Source organism: Chelmon rostratus, chromosome 19 (genome assembly GCF_017976325.1).
Source record: "Chelmon rostratus isolate fCheRos1 chromosome 19, fCheRos1.pri, whole genome shotgun sequence".
Lineage (NCBI taxonomy): Eukaryota > Metazoa > Chordata > Actinopteri > Chaetodontiformes > Chaetodontidae > Chelmon > Chelmon rostratus.
In genome coordinates this window covers 11,382,974-11,405,923 of record NC_055676.1, presented here as the reverse complement: position 1 = coordinate 11,405,923, position 22,950 = coordinate 11,382,974, and the positions used below count along the sequence as shown (strand labels likewise).

General features: G+C 42.7%; 2 protein-coding genes across 5 annotated transcripts; both read left to right on the top strand.

Moving 5' to 3' along the window:
* The first annotated feature begins 440 nt into the window (after window positions 1–440).
* plgrkt (plasminogen receptor, C-terminal lysine transmembrane protein) lies at window positions 441–21,140 on the top strand. Of its 4 annotated transcripts, none has more exons than XM_041960908.1 (5): window positions 441–601; window positions 1,026–1,119; window positions 18,248–18,378; window positions 19,141–19,250; window positions 19,632–21,140. In XM_041960908.1, the coding sequence occupies exons 2-5, from the start codon at window positions 1,039–1,041 to the stop codon at window positions 19,757–19,759; spliced, it is 450 nt and encodes a 149-aa protein (XP_041816842.1). In that variant the 5' UTR covers window positions 441–601; window positions 1,026–1,038; the 3' UTR covers window positions 19,760–21,140. The 4 variants fall into 4 exon arrangements, with proteins under 4 accessions (XP_041816842.1, XP_041816841.1, XP_041816843.1 ...); XM_041960907.1 differs by having other exon boundaries at window positions 1,023–1,119; XM_041960909.1 differs by having other exon boundaries at window positions 441–665.
* Window positions 21,141–21,567: 427 nt separating this feature from the next.
* rln1 (relaxin 1) lies at window positions 21,568–22,779 on the top strand. The gene is made up of 2 exons (XM_041960792.1): window positions 21,568–21,883; window positions 22,454–22,779. Exons 1-2 carry the CDS (start codon window positions 21,688–21,690, stop codon window positions 22,777–22,779), a joined length of 522 nt encoding a protein of 173 aa, XP_041816726.1. The 5' UTR covers window positions 21,568–21,687.
* The last annotated feature ends 171 nt before the right edge of the window (window positions 22,780–22,950 follow it).

Below are 22,950 nucleotides of genomic sequence, written 5' to 3'. Positions count from 1 at the left end.
AGTGGCCCACAAACACCTTTAGGGGGAGACATTTCTCAACTAACTGCAACCAGCCTGTAACCATACCATGTATAGTGCCAGGGATAAGCACACAACCTTTTTAACACAAATGCTGTGTGTTAATTATTATTATTATTATTATTATTATTGTTGCTTAAGGCTACTCAGAGCACAATAAATGAGCAACCTCCCCCGGAATGATGACTGTGCTTTGTCCCTGATGAAAATAATATTTCATTTTAATTAATTTACAACTACTTATTTTTGTTGTAGATTTGTTTGTTGTAGTTGTGGTTGTATTTATAATGCTCCTACAATATTAGTTTTGACAGGAAGCGTCCTTTTGAGCCTTGTATTGGTATTGTCTGCTCTTTATATTTTATTTTGAAAAGTTTGACCGGAAGTACAGCGTTGATTCATTTCCGTTGATGTCATTTACCTTACAGGACAGCTACAGGAGCCGTTGGCAGGAAGTAAACTGTTGTTTTTGAGGAGGTGCACACACGTTGTTGACAGAGACATGCCCTTGAACCAACGCTAGTCCTGCTTTTGTCATCAGTGTCATTATATTGTTTAGCTTACCGTCTTCAGAGTATTGTAGGTATGTAAATGCGTCATTTTTAGTTAGCCAGCTACCAGTCAAGGTGAAAAGCCAAGTTTATCAGGTGAAGCATGGGAAGCTAATTCATACAGTAATATTAGCAATATTAGCATGTTATCGTTAGCCAAATTAACCTGACGCTAACAAGCCCAGTTTGTACTTCTGTCACCTAGCAATAGCTAAAATGTGTAACGTTATGTTGGACGTTTAGCATCAAGTTTTAGACTAACAGAAGCAACGCTGAATCATGGTACAGTCAAACACCGGCAGTGCCGTTACATGTTGAAACTCAAGTTTTAACGCTCGCTAGCCAGTTGTACCTCTATACCAAATCTCCATATGCTGCTGTTACTGTTCGTGCCTGTGAGTTTGGTAACGTTTGACTGCAGCATAAATGTGAATAATTGTATGTGAATGTCAGCAGTAACAGCGCCACCATGGGGTTTCTACTGTCTAAATCTATGGATGCCAACTTGAAAAAGCAGCAAGAATTCATGCTCCACAATTCCCGGCTGCAGGTGAGTGTCCTTGCACCCACTCACATGGTATCAAAACAGCACTGGAACCTTGTGTTACCTGTGTCAGGTGGAACATGGAGTTAAATTCCCAAGTACATAAGATTGAAGGCTTGTCCTTGATCTGCTGTGGCTTGGATTGGACCATATTTGCATGCTGCTTTGAGCAAAAGCATTAGCTAGTTGACTACATGTAAATGTACGACTGTCAAGTAGTGTCAAGACGAAGCAGTCAAATACCCCAGATGCCCTGTGAGGCAGTTTGATCAATTGTAATCATACTGAGGAAAATGGGAATTTCTTACAGCACCACTAAAGCACAATATCAACTGACACACAATGAGCACCTTTAGCAGGTTCCTGCTTTATTACTTGATTTAGCAATGCTGTCTTAAAAAGTGTACCAGAGTCGAAATCTAGCTTGAGGATTAAGACTTCTGTTGATATTGTATGTACACGGTACATATATTAATGCAATAATAGCAAATTTCCAGGATAATCTATCAATTGTACTGGCAAACCCAGCTCACATGGACCAGAGTTTTGGCAGTTTGGTCCAGAAAACAGACTCTGCCCATTAATCTGTCCCTCACATTGATCAATCCTACAACCCTGATTCTAAAAAAAAAACATTCCACAGGTAAACAGGTTGATTGGCAACAGGTGAAAGTATCATGATTGGTTATGAAAGGAGCATCCTGGAAAGGCTCAGTCGCCCACAAGCAAGGATGGAGCGAGGTTCACCACTTTGAGAATACATGATTGGATAAAGATTGTTACCACATGGCCTCAGGGAATATACTGTTAAACTGTTTTCTCTAGACAGTTTACAAATGACTGGGTTCTGTTTTATCTATGTTTTACACAGCATCTCACCTTTCTTGGAAGCAGGGTTGTTTAGGTCTTATGTTCCGTTTTTCGTTCTTGAGTCACACAGTGTCAAAGCCAGGGAAACCAGCTTCCGTTTGAATCTCAGCATTTTCATTTAGAGACCACGGGTTTTATTGCACTCATTTTTTATTTTATTTTATTTTTTTCATTTTAACAAAGGATTGTTTTTTTTCTTCGCCTTTTTGGGGCCAATTTGTTGTGATTTATTCATGCCTGCAAGCTGCTGAGCAGCAGGTGGGATGTGACTGTCATAACATCAATGACATTATCCAACTGACGCCCAAAAGGTTTGTTGTGTTTTCTGCCCTGTAATTTTCTCCTGCTCTCCCAGCTGTAAATGTGTTAGATGATGACTAACATTATTCAGTGATGGCAAAGGTTTGGCAATTGAGTTTCAGAGCGCCCTCATTTGGGTCGTGACGGTGATTCACAGGTAACTATCAGGTACATTGTTAAGCATTGCTGTAGTGGAGCTACGTCGTTTCATCGACCTCACTTATTACAGATAGTTTCATATTTATTATTCACACACAGAAGACTTTTGAATTTAAATCAATGTGACATTTCTCATTTTACCATTATCTGTGTGTCTGCTTGCAATTATTTAAAAGCATACATGACAGTATTTTATCTTTTAATTTGCATTAATTTAGCCTTTCATGTCATGTCTTTGGTCGTCAGGCTCACTAATCGTCAGATGTTACGTTACTGCCAGTAACAGGAAATAGTTTTGCTGCTTTTCCATCTTCAGCATTGACATGATATTTTTACATCAGCAAATTTAATGAGTAAGATGGACCCTAGCAATTTCAGCATATCTGTGAAGCTGTAGCTGTTGCCTCCCCCTGCATTAAGACGTCAGAGGTGATTGCTTGACAATGTTTTCAAGTCACATCACTCACAGCTAATTGATCCTTTCCACACTCTTGCCTTGTGGACTCTGAAGTCAAAGTCATTGGGCATTGTGTGTGAACCACATGGTCCATCTTAAACATTACTTAAAAATTTGTTAGTTATGGGTCTGTTTTTATGACACATGTCCTGAGTATAAATGAAATGACGTAAATGATGTTTTAGTTCACTTTATATTCACCAACAGGTCTTGGCTGCTAATAGTAGGGTTGTGCTTTCTATTCATGCTGAACTTGAATGGGTTTATGTGTGAGGTAAGTGAGCAAAGACCTTCCCAACAAGTTTTTGATTTGTTAGATTTCACCGTTTTTTGACCCACTTCAATCATCACTTACTAAATATAATGCAAACACTAATGATGAGTAAAAATTCTGCTTGTTTAGCTCCTTTCAAAAACATGAATTGACATGTAGTTTGCAGAAAACTGATGCATTAAACAGAAAATACTTGTCACACTCATAAAGTATTATAACAGAACACAAGGTGATTCAAATAGCTCAAGGCTGATCAGATAGAGGTAAAACGACTTTTTAAAAGTGGATACAATAAAACAAATAGAATAAAACAATACATTTAATATGAATTTTCTCGCCTTTGTACACGCCTGTTACCTCTACAGATTCAGACATGCAGTGCTTAGGCTTAAGCCTTTACCACGTCGTGCCTTCTTGGGAATGAATCATCGCAAAATTATTTCTAATGGGCACTGAGAGCCAGTGTATAGTGGCTAAAACAGACATGCTAAGATCTGATCTCTGTCTGAGCTTTGTCAGTACCTAGCAATGACAAAAGGTTTAATATTAAAAAAATATATATCAAAGAACCCCTCACCTAATCAAGCATGAAGTGATTACTGATAGACGTATAGTTTCAGAGATACAAATCAAACCATTTACCAGCATTCATATCATATTGAAGGATGATCAGGATTTGCTGCTTCATCATCAAGTTTTCTACTCGCTGGAGCCCATGCTTCCAGAGTATTTTTTACACTTATGATTTAAAACACTTAAAGCAACTCAAATCATGGAAAATACAAAAAATTGTTTTGGATATAAACCGTCAGGAAAAAGTATTCAGGACATTCGAGACAAATAACATGGCAGCCGTACTATCTTTGTGTGTGTTTGTTGTGGGTCGCTCTCTCTCTATGTAGACCGTGATGATTCATGTGAATCACTTTTCCAAGTATTGTCCCGCTCTGCGTGTGCTTGTTGCCTTTAGAAAATGTCAGTGAATTTCCCGCTTACATTTTACTCTCACTTTGTCACCTTCGGAGTGGACTCTTCGTGGCTCATTTCCTTCTTTCACTTTTTCTTCACTGCCTTTTCCAGTCACTGTTTCACAGTCATAGTGTGATCTTCCACTGCTTGTCCATGCTTGCCTCCGAAACTACTTGTCATCCCTTGAGAGTTTCTGTGAGAGAAACAATGATGTCTACTTAAAGTGCACAAGTAGGTTAATTTAAACACAAGATACTTGTGCTCAAAAAGAGGATTCATTCTCAGTGAAGAACCTTGGAGCTCTAATCTGCCTCTATACCTGCCAAAGAGCAGTGATTCCTAACACGTCTCTGGGGGTCATCAGGTGGAAACCTCCCTTCAACAGTGTTTCGCCTACTTAGTCCCACTACACCTCCAGGAGGTTAGGCAGTGAACTCCGGCGTCCCAGAGTCACCCCCCCTAGTGCCAGTTCACACTGCTCCTACACAATCCAAACAGCACCGCCACGTTCAACTGACCCAGAGATGCTCCAGGTAGTGGCCAGTACCGATGCTACCATTTAACTATTGCTAATGCTACTGCTAACCGCTAGGAAGAACAGAAGAAGACAATACAGTTCCGATGCTACCATTTAGCTAATGTTATGTGCTAACCGCTACCTGCTAAGAGAAACAGAAGAAGACAATAACGCTAGATTCACCTATACTGTTAATGTTAATTGCTAGCTACCAATACTAACTGCTAAGATACTATCATACTCTCACCGCTTTAGCTATTGTTAGCTGCTACAATGCTACCACAGGCCTAGATGCCACATGTAACTGCCGATTGCCACACTACCATCATCTACCCCTGCCTCTCACCAACTGCACCAAGAAAAAGCGGGGTGGGAATACAAACCCTGGTTCGGGTAGGGGATAGAAAATAAAGAGGTAGAGTCAAAAGATGAAAGTAGGGATTGGATACAGACCCTTGTTCGGGTAGGGGGTGGAAAATTTAGAAGGTGCTGAAGGTGGAGGCCTAAACCACAGACTAGATTTAACAGCCTCTTCTAACATTTCCTTCAAGAAGCAGCAAACCCTACCATTTCCTTCAAAAACCAAACAGAGCAGGAAAACAAACCCTAACATTTCCTTCAAGAAGCAGACAAAACAGGAAAACAACCAAAAAGATCAAAAAACAAGCCAACTCTGTGTCTTACCACGCAAACTCACCTGAACAGGCCGCATGGTCACAAAGAGAGACTCTAGCTGGCCACACCCCCACCTTATCTAAACTTCCTGGTTCTCTTCCTATTGGCAGAGCGAGAAGATGGGGCGGGGAAAGCAGAGCAGAGGAGAGGTGTCTTGTTCAGACTTTAACCTCTTCTCTTGCCGGGTTAGGCATGCATGTCCTCTGCCTGCCCCCCCACTGTCCCTATTTCACCCCCCAACTACTATTATTTCTCCTGATCCATATCCACTGACTAGACCTAGCAGCCTCATCTGACATCTCCCTCACTGTCTTTCTTAAATTTTGCCCATGCACTCCCAGCTCCCTCAACAGTGAAACAGCTGACCCTGCAACAAAACCTCTACACCCCACTTCAACCGGACAGACCCTGGTCTTCCATCCCCTCTGCTCAGATTCTGTCTTTAAATCTGCATACTTAGTCTTCTTCCTTTCATAAGCTGCCTCCACTGAATTTTCCCAAGGGACTGTTAACTCAATAAAATACACAGTCTTTTTACTCATGGACCATAAGACAATGTCTGGCCTCAGATTACTATAAACTATTTCCTGGGGCACAACTAGCTGTCCTCCCAAGTCAACCTGCATTTGCCAATCATCAGCCCCTACCAGGCAGCCACCTCCCTGCTTTCTCCCTGACTTAGCAGCTTTATTTTTCTCCCCCTCTCGAACAAACTGCACATCTAACCTCTCCTTTCTAGAACTTCCAGAATTCACCTGCTTCCTTCTCTCCTCAATGCCTGCGGCTAAGCTTCTCAGCACCTGATTATGCCGCCATGTATACCGGCCTTGTGATAAGCTAATTCTACAACCTGACAAAATGTGCTTTAAACTTGCTGTACCTGAGCAGAGTGGGCACGATTGATCGCCCTGTACCCAGAGACTTAGGTTCTGCGGGGTTGGCAACACATCGTATGTCGCCCCTATCAGAAATTTAATACGGCCTTCCTCCATATTCCACAGGTCCCTCCAACTAAGTTTCCTTTTCTCAACACCTTCCCAATTCAACCATTGTCCCTGTTTGGCTTGACCAACTGCTTTTGCCCCTCTTAACAACTCCTCCTGCCTACGCACCTGTTCCACTACAAGCTTTCTTTTCTCCTTTAGACCTGCTTTATTCCACACTGGTTTGCCTGGGCCAAGCCCCAAGCCTCCCCGGCCAAATTGAACATTTCCTACTATTTCTGCATGCCTAAGAGCTGCCTCTGCCTCCTGCACTGCTGCCCTTGGGTTCCATTTCCTCCCCCCAGAAGGATTCGGAACCACATTGCTAACTAACATGTCCTTACTCCCAGATAATAAAAGTTCTGTCCTAACCTTAGTGCATTTAAACTCCTCTGTTAGACTGGATACTGGCAGCTGAAGCATTCCTTTCCCATACAAAGCTACATTGCTTAAGCACCTGGGAGCACCCAACCATTTTCTAATATAAGAGCTAACTAGCCTTTCCATTCTCTCTGCTACAGATAATGGGACTTCATATACTGACATTGGCCACATTAACCTAGGATACAAGCCAAACTGCAAGCACCACAACCTCAGTTTTCCTGGGAGCCCTGATTTATCTATTCTCTCCAGCCCTTCTGCAACATCCTTTCTAAATTGCACAACCTGTTCAACATCATTCAGGTCCACATTGTACCACCGTCCTAGACTCTTAACTGATTTCTCCCTAATTGTTGGGATTTCCTCACCATCTATAGCAAACTTTCTATCACTTACTTTCCCTCTGTATATTGAAATACTCCTTGACTTACTAGGCTTAATCTTCATACTAGCCCACTTGAGATTCTGATTGACTTTATCTAACAACCTCCTTGTACATGGCACTGTTGAAGTTAGCAGTGTCATATCATCCATATAAGCCCTAATTGGTGGAAGACGCATTCCATTCTGCCGTCTCTCTCCACCTACGACCCACTTGGAAGCCCTAATAATTACCTCCATAGCCATTGTGAAAGCTAGCGGGGACACTGTACATCCTGCCATAATACCAACCTCCAATCTTTGCCAGCCTGTTGTGAGCTCTGCGATACTTGCACACAGTCTGATGTCTTGGAAATATGCTTTCACCAAGTTAACAACTATCTCCGGCACTTTAAAGTAGTCAAAGGAACTCCAAATAAGGTTATGTGGCACTGACCCAAACGCATTAGCCAGATCTAAAAATACAACATTCAAGTCTCTTTTCTCCCTCTTAGCTGTCTGAATCTGATGCCAAATCATGCTAGTATGCTCTAAGCATCCCGCAAATCCTGGTATCCCTGCTTTTTGCACTGTCGTATCTATCATACCATTCCTTTCTAAGTATTTAGCCAGCCTCTGTGCTACGATACTAAAGAAAATCTTTCCCTCAACATTTAGGAGAGAAATCATCCGAAACTGGCTAAGGTCCGATGACTCCTTCTCCTTAGGGATGAAGACACCTCCTGCCCTGCGCCATGCTCTTGGAATACTTTGTTTCTCCCAAACTATTCTCAGGTATCTCCATAGTGTCCTTAAGATGCCAGGTGCACTCTTATAGACACGGTAGGGGACTCCATTAGGCCCTGGGGCCGAAGAAGCCTTTGCACGCCTAACCACCTCCACCACTTCTCTCCACCTAGGTGGGCTCACATCCATCTCCTGCTCCACTTCCCCTAATGGTGGCATGTCAGGTGGAAGACCTATGTTCCTATTCTCCTTTGAATCTGAATACGTCGACTTCAAATACTGTTCAATCTCTGATTTCGTTGCCTTAAGTTGCCCTCCTTTTTCTTGATTAAACAAGCCTTTCACAAAATTAAAGGGGTTCCTAAAAAATGCTGACCTTGCACGTTCCTTCTTCTTTCTCTTCTCCCTAAGGTGTTCTGCCCTTCTGAGTACTGCTAACCTGCTTCTCAGTTCCTCCTGCAACACCTTAATTCCCTCCCTTTCTTCTTCTGTCGCCTTCCTCCACTGCTTTCTTAACTGCCTCCTTTCCTTTACTAACTTCTCTATTTCTCTTTGCCGCCTAGACTTGCCGACCTGCACCCTCTCGCCTTTCCTTTTGACAAGCACCCCAAATCTCTCTCGACCATAGGAGTAGATCACATCTCCAATTTTATCCAATTTCTCCACTACATCTCCTCTAAGCCTGCTTAATATGACTGATAAATCTCTATCAACTGCCTCCCACTCTTTGCTATCATTAGCCCTCGGCCACTTAACTCTAGCTTTCTGCTCCATGCTTCTCTCCTTGGCTGGCCTGTTGCCCTCAACACCAACTGCATCCCCTCTCCGTACCTCCTCCTCTCCAGGGATAGTGTTACTGATATCCTGCGAACTGTGGTTTTCTACCTGTCGCTGGACTTCATCCGACTGATTCGACTGACTTCTCAAGAAATACTGGTCGATGCGGCCACTCTGCCCTTCCACCGCTAAACACTTCCTCCTTCCCTGATGAGTTCTAAGGCCTCGGATTGATGTTATTTTCTGCCAGCCACATGGGCAAACTTGAAGCTTCTTATCCTCTGCTGCACAACTTTTGCTCTCCTTAGTTGCCTTCCCTGTCACCTGAGTACTGCTACCTCTGGCCCTAAGAGATGGGTCCGTGCCCCCATCCCTCACTGAGTCATGTATCCAAGGCATAGTCATATCCGTTATCCTGTTCGTTACCATGCAATCCACCTGTGAGTCATCTTCCACCCCTGCTCTCGCTGACTCTTGGGGTATTTTCCTTATATTGGTTGTAGCTAAGTCTGGTTGTAGCAAGGTTAAGGCTTGCCACTGCTGCCATGGGTTGCTAGCCCATACCAGCACCTGTGGGGTCTTTTCCCTCCTGTCAGCTGTCTTTCCAAGCAGTCACATGGTCTTTCCCATGTTGTCAGCTGCTCTATTCACAACAGTCACTAGCCAAGCTAGTTGTGAGTTAATTTAAACACAAGATACTTGTGCTCAAAAAGAGGATTCATTCTCAGTGAAGAACCTTGGAGCTCTAATCTGCCTCTATACCTGCCAAAGAGCAGTGATTCCTAACACGTCTCTGGGGGTCATCAGGTGGAAACCTCCCTTCAACAGTGTTTCGCCTACTTAGTCCCACTACACCTCCAGGAGGTTAGGCAGTGAACTCCGGCGTCCCAGAGTCACCCCCCCTAGTGCCAGTTCACACTGCTCCTACACAATCCAAACAGCACCGCCACGTTCAACTGACCCAGAGATGCTCCAGGTAGTGGCCAGTACCGATGCTACCATTTAACTATTGCTAATGCTACTGCTAACCGCTAGGAAGAACAGAAGAAGACAATACAGTTCCGATGCTACCATTTAGCTAATGTTATGTGCTAACCGCTACCTGCTAAGAGAAACAGAAGAAGACAATAACGCTAGATTCACCTATACTGTTAATGTTAATTGCTAGCTACCAATACTAACTGCTAAGATACTATCATACTCTCACCGCTTTAGCTATTGTTAGCTGCTACAATGCTACCACAGGCCTAGATGCCACATGTAACTGCCGATTGCCACACTACCATCATCTACCCCTGCCTCTCACCAACTGCACCAAGAAAAAGCGGGGTGGGAATACAAACCCTGGTTCGGGTAGGGGATAGAAAATAAAGAGGTAGAGTCAAAAGATGAAAGTAGGGATTGGATACAGACCCTTGTTCGGGTAGGGGGTGGAAAATTTAGAAGGTGCTGAAGGTGGAGGCCTAAACCACAGACTAGATTTAACAGCCTCTTCTAACATTTCCTTCAAGAAGCAGCAAACCCTACCATTTCCTTCAAAAACCAAACAGAGCAGGAAAACAAACCCTAACATTTCCTTCAAGAAGCAGACAAAACAGGAAAACAACCAAAAAGATCAAAAAACAAGCCAACTCTGTGTCTTACCACGCAAACTCACCTGAACAGGCCGCATGGTCACAAAGAGAGACTCTAGCTGGCCACACCCCCACCTTATCTAAACTTCCTGGTTCTCTTCCTATTGGCAGAGCGAGAAGATGGGGCGGGGAAAGCAGAGCAGAGGAGAGGTGTCTTGTTCAGACTTTAACCTCTTCTCTTGCCGGGTTAGGCATGCATGTCCTCTGCCTGCCCCCCCACTGTCCCTATTTCACCCCCCAACTACTATTATTTCTCCTGATCCATATCCACTGACTAGACCTAGCAGCCTCATCTGACATCTCCCTCACTGTCTTTCTTAAATTTTGCCCATGCACTCCCAGCTCCCTCAACAGTGAAACAGCTGACCCTGCAACAAAACCTCTACACCCCACTTCAACCGGACAGACCCTGGTCTTCCATCCCCTCTGCTCAGATTCTGTCTTTAAATCTGCATACTTAGTCTTCTTCCTTTCATAAGCTGCCTCCACTGAATTTTCCCAAGGGACTGTTAACTCAATAAAATACACAGTCTTTTTACTCATGGACCATAAGACAATGTCTGGCCTCAGATTACTATAAACTATTTCCTGGGGCACAACTAGCTGTCCTCCCAAGTCAACCTGCATTTGCCAATCATCAGCCCCTACCAGGCAGCCACCTCCCTGCTTTCTCCCTGACTTAGCAGCTTTATTTTTCTCCCCCTCTCGAACAAACTGCACATCTAACCTCTCCTTTCTAGAACTTCCAGAATTCACCTGCTTCCTTCTCTCCTCAATGCCTGCGGCTAAGCTTCTCAGCACCTGATTATGCCGCCATGTATACCGGCCTTGTGATAAGCTAATTCTACAACCTGACAAAATGTGCTTTAAACTTGCTGTACCTGAGCAGAGTGGGCACGATTGATCGCCCTGTACCCAGAGACTTAGGTTCTGCGGGGTTGGCAACACATCGTATGTCGCCCCTATCAGAAATTTAATACGGCCTTCCTCCATATTCCACAGGTCCCTCCAACTAAGTTTCCTTTTCTCAACACCTTCCCAATTCAACCATTGTCCCTGTTTGGCTTGACCAACTGCTTTTGCCCCTCTTAACAACTCCTCCTGCCTACGCACCTGTTCCACTACAAGCTTTCTTTTCTCCTTTAGACCTGCTTTATTCCACACTGGTTTGCCTGGGCCAAGCCCCAAGCCTCCCCGGCCAAATTGAACATTTCCTACTATTTCTGCATGCCTAAGAGCTGCCTCTGCCTCCTGCACTGCTGCCCTTGGGTTCCATTTCCTCCCCCCAGAAGGATTCGGAACCACATTGCTAACTAACATGTCCTTACTCCCAGATAATAAAAGTTCTGTCCTAACCTTAGTGCATTTAAACTCCTCTGTTAGACTGGATACTGGCAGCTGAAGCATTCCTTTCCCATACAAAGCTACATTGCTTAAGCACCTGGGAGCACCCAACCATTTTCTAATATAAGAGCTAACTAGCCTTTCCATTCTCTCTGCTACAGATAATGGGACTTCATATACTGACATTGGCCACATTAACCTAGGATACAAGCCAAACTGCAAGCACCACAACCTCAGTTTTCCTGGGAGCCCTGATTTATCTATTCTCTCCAGCCCTTCTGCAACATCCTTTCTAAATTGCACAACCTGTTCAACATCATTCAGGTCCACATTGTACCACCGTCCTAGACTCTTAACTGATTTCTCCCTAATTGTTGGGATTTCCTCACCATCTATAGCAAACTTTCTATCACTTACTTTCCCTCTGTATATTGAAATACTCCTTGACTTACTAGGCTTAATCTTCATACTAGCCCACTTGAGATTCTGATTGACTTTATCTAACAACCTCCTTGTACATGGCACTGTTGAAGTTAGCAGTGTCATATCATCCATATAAGCCCTAATTGGTGGAAGACGCATTCCATTCTGCCGTCTCTCTCCACCTACGACCCACTTGGAAGCCCTAATAATTACCTCCATAGCCATTGTGAAAGCTAGCGGGGACACTGTACATCCTGCCATAATACCAACCTCCAATCTTTGCCAGCCTGTTGTGAGCTCTGCGATACTTGCACACAGTCTGATGTCTTGGAAATATGCTTTCACCAAGTTAACAACTATCTCCGGCACTTTAAAGTAGTCAAAGGAACTCCAAATAAGGTTATGTGGCACTGACCCAAACGCATTAGCCAGATCTAAAAATACAACATTCAAGTCTCTTTTCTCCCTCTTAGCTGTCTGAATCTGATGCCAAATCATGCTAGTATGCTCTAAGCATCCCGCAAATCCTGGTATCCCTGCTTTTTGCACTGTCGTATCTATCATACCATTCCTTTCTAAGTATTTAGCCAGCCTCTGTGCTACGATACTAAAGAAAATCTTTCCCTCAACATTTAGGAGAGAAATCATCCGAAACTGGCTAAGGTCCGATGACTCCTTCTCCTTAGGGATGAAGACACCTCCTGCCCTGCGCCATGCTCTTGGAATACTTTGTTTCTCCCAAACTATTCTCAGGTATCTCCATAGTGTCCTTAAGATGCCAGGTGCACTCTTATAGACACGGTAGGGGACTCCATTAGGCCCTGGGGCCGAAGAAGCCTTTGCACGCCTAACCACCTCCACCACTTCTCTCCACCTAGGTGGGCTCACATCCATCTCCTGCTCCACTTCCCCTAATGGTGGCATGTCAGGTGGAAGACCTATGTTCCTATTCTCCTTTGAATCTGAATACGTCGACTTCAAATACTGTTCAATCTCTGATTTCGTTGCCTTAAGTTGCCCTCCTTTTTCTTGATTAAACAAGCCTTTCACAAAATTAAAGGGGTTCCTAAAAAATGCTGACCTTGCACGTTCCTTCTTCTTTCTCTTCTCCCTAAGGTGTTCTGCCCTTCTGAGTACTGCTAACCTGCTTCTCAGTTCCTCCTGCAACACCTTAATTCCCTCCCTTTCTTCTTCTGTCGCCTTCCTCCACTGCTTTCTTAACTGCCTCCTGCTGAAGCTTAGCTTACCGCCCTAATTCCAAAAACGTTGGGCCTCAAAAAAACACGTGTTTGGATCATTCCACAGGTAAACAGGTTGATTGGTAACAGGTGATAGTATCATGATTGGGTATGAAAGAATCATCCTCGAAAGATGGAGCGACGTTCAACACTTTGTGAACACATGACTGTATCAAGGATGTTACTATATGGGTCAGAAACACTTTGTAAAACCATTGGCAGTAAGCACAGTTTGCAAACGATTGCATTCCGCTTTTATTTGAATTTTACACAGCATCTCAACCTTTTTGGGATCAGGATTGTATCATACATGGTTTTAGAAACCCATAGTCATCACATGGGAATAGGCCATGGTAACATGGTAACAAATAATACCTAGCCATTGTAGAATAGCTGCTTTTGTTTAGACATTTAACAAAATAAGTTTGGCTTCTTTTGTGGAAATAATTAAAAGGCTTTTTATGGAGAAACATTTCTATATAACCAAAACTCAGAGATTGCAGCTCCGCTAGAATTGGAAATTTTCAAACGATTCCCAATTTCCAGTCATGTTGACAGAAGACACAAATCGTCTGGTGATTGTGATGGATTTGGGTGTTCACAGCATTTGTGTTCACATCTGTCAGGTTGGAAGTAGATTTAGTGGCTGTGTGTGTGTTTGTGGTTTTGACGAGTCTGTTCCTGTCGGCGACTGTGAGTGCGGTGAAGTAGCAGATGGAGCACTAGACGAGGACTGGCTGTTTGATGCTTTGATACAAGGGGAGCAGTAGATGGGGTGCAACATCGAGGGCGCTTCCGGATGGTGAAGAGCTTCTGCTGGCACAGTTTACGATTGGTGTTTATGACTGTTTATGCGTGTTCATCAAAGCAGAGTTAAATTTCCACATATTTGAAACTCATCTCAATGTCAGCTGCATCATCTGATGATGCTCAGGGTCAGGAGGGTGGGCGTCAAATGCTGTAGTTATTCTTTGCAGGCATCTGTCTGGGTCACCTGAAGCGGGAGAGTTGGCGGTTGGGCTGAGAGTAATGTAATGCTTATGGTCAACTAATCTGATCCTTTCTTATCTATTTATAGATTCATTTATAATTGATCAAGAAATAGTTTTGTACTGCATTGTATTTAGAGATTACAACAATTGCATCATGTTATGCCTCATGCTAATTAGCATCTGCAGTTCTTGTGAACAACATAGGGATAATATAATCACTGACAAGAAGTGGGTAGTTTTTAGATTCCACTATTAAAACCGAACATCCAGTATCTCTGGTCCACTTCCTTTTTTGTGACCCAGATGAGAGAAGGTGTTACTTCACGTGAGGTGACGTCTCTTTAGCCACGTCACCAGAAACCCTTCATTATACATTTCTTGCTCTTAGGGATGATAACAGTTCTTCGAACGGATTGGTAATTTCCCCTCGCTGTCCTTTGAAAACTTCTAATCGAAACGTAATTAAGCTCTTGACTCATTAACAACACCTACAGCATTTGGTTTCTGTTTCAACTTTGTCTCATTTTAAAGAGGCCCCCTTTAGTTCACAATTGTTCAGTAGTTTAGCTCTGCAGACCCCACTAAACACTGTGCATTATAGAAGCTGTTCCTGTGATTTCCGTTTCTGTGAAACACTGCTCCACCCAGAGTTTATCCTGAGTATGAAACGCGCCTAAGGCTTTAAAAAGTTTGTAGCTTCCTCCTTCCTGGAGAAAGTAGCAGTCATAGTCAGCTTGCTTACAGTAAGTGATTTCCAAGGGCAGCAAGTTTCATGACGAACAGAAGCAGCAAAATGTACGTAGAAATTTCTCAAGCGTACACAGAATTTCATACGTGTGTTCCCAGTCATGATTGGGTGACATGTTTTTTTCACCTCAGATGTGTTAAAAGGGATTTTTTAAGTTGTAAGGCAAAAGGATATGAATAAAGCAGGAATAAAACAGACGATGATTTGCATTAGTGTTTTATCTGATAACTATTTTGTTGTTTTTTTGGATTAAGTGTTAATTAATTATCAGTGACAAATTCCCAAAGCGCATGGCGGCATCTTCAGATTGTTTTTTTAGCCATCCGATAATATTCAAATAGCCAAAGGACCAAGAGAGAAATAACTGATCGGTCACTTGATAATGTCACCCCAAAAATCAGTCCTTGTTTGATTGTAGTTGAATTTAACTACACTGAAATAGTACCAGACAAGAAATTCAACTTTAGCTAAATCTGTCTGATGATGAGTTAACTGGAAAACGAGAAGAGCTGCTTCTTTGTTAAGCTGAATCCAGGCACTTGATGTGCAAAGCAGAAATCTCTACAGTGAAATAAGCAGCACAGCTACACCATGAGGACTTAACTCGGGCTTCTCCACAAGAGAGTTCATCTACAATGAAGTTTGTGAGTCTTAAATGCTGACAAACATGATTCATCCGCAATCAGTCTAACAGCATGCTTAAAAGCCATATTATATTACAGGGTTGATTGTGCGTCATCGGTGCAAGTGCCTCTTAGTAGACTTTTACCTGCCAGTGACGTCTCAGCCCGGTGATTACAGCTTAACCACTCCAGAGCTTCTTAATGTTACACGTTTCCTTCTCCTCCACTACTAATGTTTTTTGTTAGTCAAGCATTTTAGTCATCAAATCACCCCACTTAATGTTCTTCACATGGTCTCAACAGGAGAACAATTTGTCATGTATTAACCAAAATAGCGTTTGATTGGTGCAATTTCAATGTCTGTTTTTTTAGATTTGTCCACTGATACACTCAGCCCTGATTTGAAAAAAGTTAGGACGTTGTGAAAATCACACATAAAACCAGAATACATACACAGACAAACTGTGTTTGCTTACACCGGTTTAACGAAGTGTTCCTAAGCCCATGTAGTAACATCCTTTATACAGAGTGTGTGTCGAAAAGGATTAGCAAATGATCACATTCTGTTTATTTATGTTTTACAAAGCGTCCCTACTGTTTTGAAATCAGGGTTGTAGAAAATTTAGTATGCAAAATGTGTTTTAGCACAATGAAAGAGTGATAGATTATAATGTTTTTACAGTGTTGTATAAAATATTTAGTTCCATTTCCTTTCACCTGGGAGACAGAGCTCAGCAGTTGAGACGCTGATACTGATACTAGCATGAGATGAATGGAAAAAAAATTTAAACATGGAGATGAAGTGAGCTGGATAAGCATGAGAGGCAGTTACAAGATCTGAGAGTAAGGCGTACAATGGACTTACACATTTTATCATACAAACATGAATGATGTTTGATCAGGATCATTATCAGTCCAGTCATAGAACTATCTAAGAGCTGATGACTGAGACACTTTCTCATGCCAGAGCCTGACAGCAGGCGGCTGGGAGGCGGGAGGCGGGAGGCTTGACTGATCGTCCTGACCGTTATTTATCCTGCTGGACAAGTTACACACATTTAGTGTTGGGAGTTGGTCAATATGAAGCCCCCTCCCTCATAAAGCATTGTTGAATTAGTTATGACTTGTTCACTCAGAAGCCTCTTGCACCATGTAGCCAAGCTTAAAAATGGCTCATCCTCCCCTGATCTGTCCTAATACATCTGTCACTTACCTACATGTACATGTTGTGCCTTGTTTCTTGCAAGGATGTTTACTGGCTCAAATTTCAACAGCAGCCCAAATGGGATCATGGCAGTTGTTGCATTGTTAAACAACAACGATAACCCAATGAAAATCTGTTCCAATGACCCACTCTCGTCCCCCTTTCCTGTCTCTCTTCAGCTGCACTATCAGATAATTACAATAGAATTAAAGATATCTCTGGGTTTGAACACTGTTGGAAACATTTGGGATAATTTCAGTGCACAACTCAAAAAAATAATTAATGTAGGTCTATGTGCTTTTAGACACTTTAATGACTAAATGTTCCATAATGTGCATTTATGTTTTCAGGTGTTTCTCAGTGATCAACTTGGTCATTCTGCAAGTGTGCAGCCCTCAAAAATAGATCTCTATTAGTCACTGTTCACAGCCTGTTTAATTTCATTCACCTTAGCTTGAATGCCACATAATGTTCAGCCATAAAGGCAGATATGCAGAATTATTCATGAATATGGGCCGAAAGTGAGAAATCAAGACGTTGCTCCAACAATATGTTGTCTTTCACTTTGCCCACTTGAATGGCACTGTGGTCACTTTTCTTAACCTTTGCAGCACCAGTGAGTTGATGTCACTTGCCTGGTAGGTGGAAAGAAAAGCTCATCTTTGACATGTTCGCTCTGAGAGAATAAAGGCTTTTTGAATGAGAGTGTCACTCCGTCATCTCAATAGCAGTTGTTATGCAGGAAGCATGTATTTCCCTGCATGCAGATGTGAGTGAGTGTCAAGCAGGAAACGGCAGACAAAAGGTTCATCTGACTGAGGTTCATCAGCATGAGGCTGGGCTGTCAGTTTCTCATTCCTTTCACCCTGTCTTTATACCTCTGACATCTGTCTGTCTCACTGCTTTAATATCCCGCTGTGCTGACACTCTTGTTGTCACTTTAATTGCATTAGATTGCAAGCAGATTTTACATTCTAAATATTTCCCTTTTGATATCATAAATACGTTATACGAAATACGTTGCAGTGTCTCCAGACTTCTCCATTGTGAATACATCTTTGACATATCCTTGAAATCTGCTGTATTACGAACTGGAGATCAGAGAAACCAGATGCTGCATTTTTGAGGCTGAAAATCTGACCAATATTATTTTTTTCACATAAACACATAACCTAAACCAACATGTTAGCCATTAAATTAGGCTTTTAGCAAATTTTGTCCTGAGTTTGGACGTTTTAGGGTTGAGGATTAAATTTGTGACTACATAATGGTGATGCTGTTTGTGAATTATCTCAAACATATCATTTGCGTTTGTGGCACTCAAATATTTTGTTGTTTATTGGTCAACATAATGCCAGTGATGTATTGGTTCGGTTCTTGTATTTTGTTTCTTTGACAGTTTCCGTATTATTTATTTATTTGTGTGTGTGTGTGTGTGTGTGTGCACGCGCATATATAGATGGAGCGTCAGATCCTGATGCAGAATCAGATGAGAGAGAGACAGATGGCTATGCAGATTGCCTGGTCCAGAGAGTTTCTCAAATACTTCGGCAGCTTCTTTGCAGTGGCTACAGTGGGACTCACTGTCGGGTGAGTTTTGTGTGCGTCTGCTCACAGAGGTTCTCGTCTGAGGTACTTTATTCAGCATGGACACTGAATCTAACACACTAATAACACACAGTGAGGGACCTACCCATATTCGTAATGTGCTTTTATAGCTGTTCATTCATTTAACCGTGAACTCAGCAAATGCCATAAAACTTTGAAAACTCTCACCTTCAACAAAGCTGATGGGAAGCGTGTCTTCTGCTATCATCTCTGAGACGAGGGTCGTTATTTTCTCTGCACGTCTAGCTTACTGTATCCGGTGGCAAATCTAGCCATTGCTTGTTGGTGTGTGCATGGGCCTCCACCTTCTGCTGGGTGTCAACACAGTTTGGCGACACTTGCCTTTACTGGTGTACCTCCATGTGTCACATCTTGTAAGTGTTAGACACAGGGGTCACATCAAGTTTTAACAATGCAGACTTTTAACAGTTACTGCTATGCTAGAAATCACATGTCGCCTATAGGTGGCACTACAGCAACATAATGGCTGTAAATTGGTCATGAGGCTGATGCACTGGAATTTTTTTACTTTTTTATACTTTTTTTTATACTTATATCCTTAGGGATATAAGTCATCATAATGGTCTACTCTATTATTGTGTGTACAAATCACACATTCAGTTCCTGTAATGAAGCATAATTGTGTCACCTAAATGGAAGTATGTGCTGTCTGAGTGCTTTTATTTATCTTTTTATCACACATTGACTTTATTCTCTTCTCTTTGCCTCTGTACTTTTCTTCAGTGCCGTCAAAAGAAAGAAGCCATTCCTGCTGGCTCCCATCTTCCCTCTCAGCTTCATTTTAGCCTACCAGATGGACGGCGCCTACGGGTCACTTATTTACCGTATGAGAGGTAAAACTGTTAGTCTTCAAAAAGTCGCAGAAAATAAGCTTTATTCGTTTGCTACACATAAACATTTTGCATACAGTTTAAATTATGCTCTTGTAGTGAAACCACATTTTAAAATCCTAATTCTGAGCAATAGACTTTCAACAACACGCATCACCATTTGTGAGAACTGTTACACTAATTATCAAACGTTTATTCAACAAAAATGCCTCTGTTACAAAAGTTAAATGTTGTTTCTGTTAAATTTATCTAAGTCTATACCTCACATACCCAAATCTTGGGTGTATCAACACCATGTACACATAAACACATACTAAAACTAAGCAAACTAAAACCATAATACAAAAATATTCAACCTATTTTTTTTCCGCATTGTACCTTTAGGGGAGGCTGAGAGTATCATGGCAACTGAACATGACCGTCTGGACTTGCCTCATGGGACTCCAACTTTCGATAGCGTAGAAAAGGCCCGCCGCGCTAAGAGCAGCCTCAGCTCCTTATTGGAGAAATGATGTGATCATGATAAAATCACAATTGTCCAGTTGATGCATTTAGTCATTTTGCTTTTGCTTAATAATGGAAAAAATGTCCATACCAACTGCCTTTTTGACAACGTTGAGTCTATGTTTTGCACTAGTTATCTATCATGGACACTGAGTCAAATCAGTCCCAGTGTTAATGGATATAAAATTATTGATGTTGTTTTTGTGGTAATTGTTATTCGCGGTGCATCAGTTGCCAAACTCTTTAGCACTGAACTGTTCTAAACTTTTTAAAGTCAGTCTCTCCAGCCTTGTTCTGCTCATGCTCACCGAGTTAGCCGCTCAACCTCAGAATCATTGTGATTGGCTGCTCCAAGGGAGCGTGCATTGCCGTGTATTGTTGTTGCACGCTTTCGGTTCAAACAGATGATAATCGGTCCATTCCCAGATGATCCGTGAATAGTGCTGCCTTAACCTTGTTACGCTCTGTGCCTCAGCTCGTCTTAACTTGGGGGGGCAACTACATTGGACATTGAAGGAAGGCAGAAGTCTCATGCACAGTGCATGAGAGTTAGTAGCCCTGTATGGCAGCAGCTATGCTAACCTCTTAAGGAGCCGCCATTGTTGTTTTCTAATGTGCTGTCATGCCATTGTCACATCTAACCCACCAGTAGCTGCCCGTACTTCCTCATAGGGTGCTGATTGGTCTGAACAACTGTGTTTTCACCACAAGCACATGACTTGAAGCCTGTTGTGCGATCTAATGAACTCAAGGTGTAGTTAAAGCTGCATGGGGGACTTATGGCCACTAGAGGGCAGAAAGACTCCTAAACACACATTGCTGATGTTTTAGCAAACATTTGCCTTCTTGCACATCAAACAGACACAAAACAACATGAAAATCTCAATGGTGCCTATTTACTTGCCATCTGACACGTACAAATGCAATATAAACATGTTTGGATCACCATGGAAACATTAGACATTAGATACTAGCTTGTTTGCTCAAATGGACCGGATAATCGAAGCAGCTAAAGCGTGATCACAATGTTAATATAAAACATTTGACCTTTTTTTTTTTTTTAATTGTAAAGATTCTCAACACTGCAGACATTTGTCCTGACAGCAGAAGATTGTTATTCCCTCAAACTGTATCGCTAAAACTTAAAAACTAAAACTAGAGACAAGTTCACTTGCCAAGGTTGGATTTCAGTGCTAAGGAGCTTTAGACCAAAGCTGTAGTTAGCATTGGTGCTCCTGTGACTTTTATTGTTACTATCACACTAGTATTCAGTGGATGCAAAATATGACAAGGTGCTTATATTTTTTCAAAAAGTCTTTACCATCCTTTTAAGTCATGTATGACATCATGGAAACTATATTTATAAACCCAATAAAAAGAAATTTTGCAGACTTTCTCTCCTCCAATTGTCTTTTGTGGTAAGATGCTACTGTGATGCACATCTCCAAAGCTAAAACCTTGTATAAACTCCACACCACCTGGTTTTCACATGGACGGACACAGTGCCACTTACAAACTTAATTTCTAAAAGTCTAGTTTGTCTCGAAAATCATCACTTCAATTAATCTATGAGTAATGTGCACACTCACACGTCACACAAAAACAGTCCCCTAATGTTACGACAATAAAGGAATAACTCCCAAGTACGTCACAGTCCTCTATCTAAATGACGTGTGTGTGACAGCGAGTGGGAGGGAGCGGGCTGAGGTTGAGCGCATAAGTTTCGGACTAGGACTACAGAAAGAGCGAGAAGAAGAAACCCAAGTCTGCTCTGCAACACAAGCGTCTTTGACAGCTTCAGCATTTGGCTCAACAGGCTGCAACAGAACTCTCCCAACAGAAAGCCCAACCAGCAGGATTTGAAGCGGTGATCAGATCTGAGGCGGAGCTCGACCGACCCTCCCTGTGCAGCGCAAAGCAGCTGTGAAGTGAAAGCATGCTCTGGAGACTGACTCTTGCCGTGGCTGTCGTTTGTGTCGGGGGCATATGCAACTGCGTGCAGGCTGATCTGATGAGCAGGCTGATCATGCCGAGGGACTACGGGGTGAAACTGTGCGGCAGAGAGTTCATCAGGGCGGTCATTTTCACCTGCGGTGGCTCCCGCTGGAGACGGTCCACAGAGAGGGATTTAGGTGAGTTAACATCACTGCACTTTCAGTAATTGTTTTAATTTTTGCACACTAATTGGACTAATTGGGAAGTCTATGTGCTAAAATACCAGTAAAAAATGTCACACATACAGAGATGCTATCTGCAAGACGTGCCCTACTTGTTTTATGTTGAAACATGTCTTCAGATGTAGCCAAGGTGTAGCGTAAGAAAGATTTCTTAGTAAGGCTAAAGATGATTGAAGAGAAGAAGAATGGATGCACAGCTGGGGAGCTGTAATTGATTCCTTTCTTCTTTCGTAAATTTCCACAGAGCACATGCTCAGAGTTATTACATGTGAGAAGGTTAGGCTGCCACAGGGTTTCAATCAGGTGACAGCAGCTCCAGCATTTCGTTCAGGCAGCTGATTGACCGAGCCTCAGAGTTCAGCACCATGGTCAGCTCATTCTCATGTAATTGGACGTAATATGAAAACCTTTTAGTGAGTAATTACCATCATTCCTGTGTTGATGATCAGTTTAGTTATGTGTTTTTAGTGTGATGATATAAAGGGTATCATTTCATATATTTATTTTGAACTTTTCTGTCAGTAGATCCCTTCCAGTGGAGTTCCTTCAGTGATGTTACAGTGGAGGACGACCACCACACCTGGCAACCTGCCTCAGCGCTCACAGATGACCCCTCTCCTCTGCGTGTTGCCTCCTCATACTCCCTCGCAGACCTCCTGGCTCTTTACCGGCAGCAGTCGCTGAGTGAGCCGTCCACGCTGGAGGCGCCTCAGCTGTCCGCGCCTTTGGGCGAGCAGCCGGCAGCTGACAGGCCCGTATCGAGCAAGAAGAAGAGGAACTTTTCTCTGGGCGTGGCGGGGAAGTGCTGTAATCAGGGCTGTACCAAAAACGATATCGGACGCTTGTGCTGAGGCAAGGAGGAGAGTGCGGGGAGGAGGGGTGGGTGACGGCAAAGGAGTCGTGACATGAAGATGGAGTGATGGGTGGTAACGGACAGTGTCCAGATGTGGGAGGTAAAATATGGAGAGCCCATCTGTTCACATCTGCTGTTTAATAGGCTTTAGTTAGCTGTTATTACCACA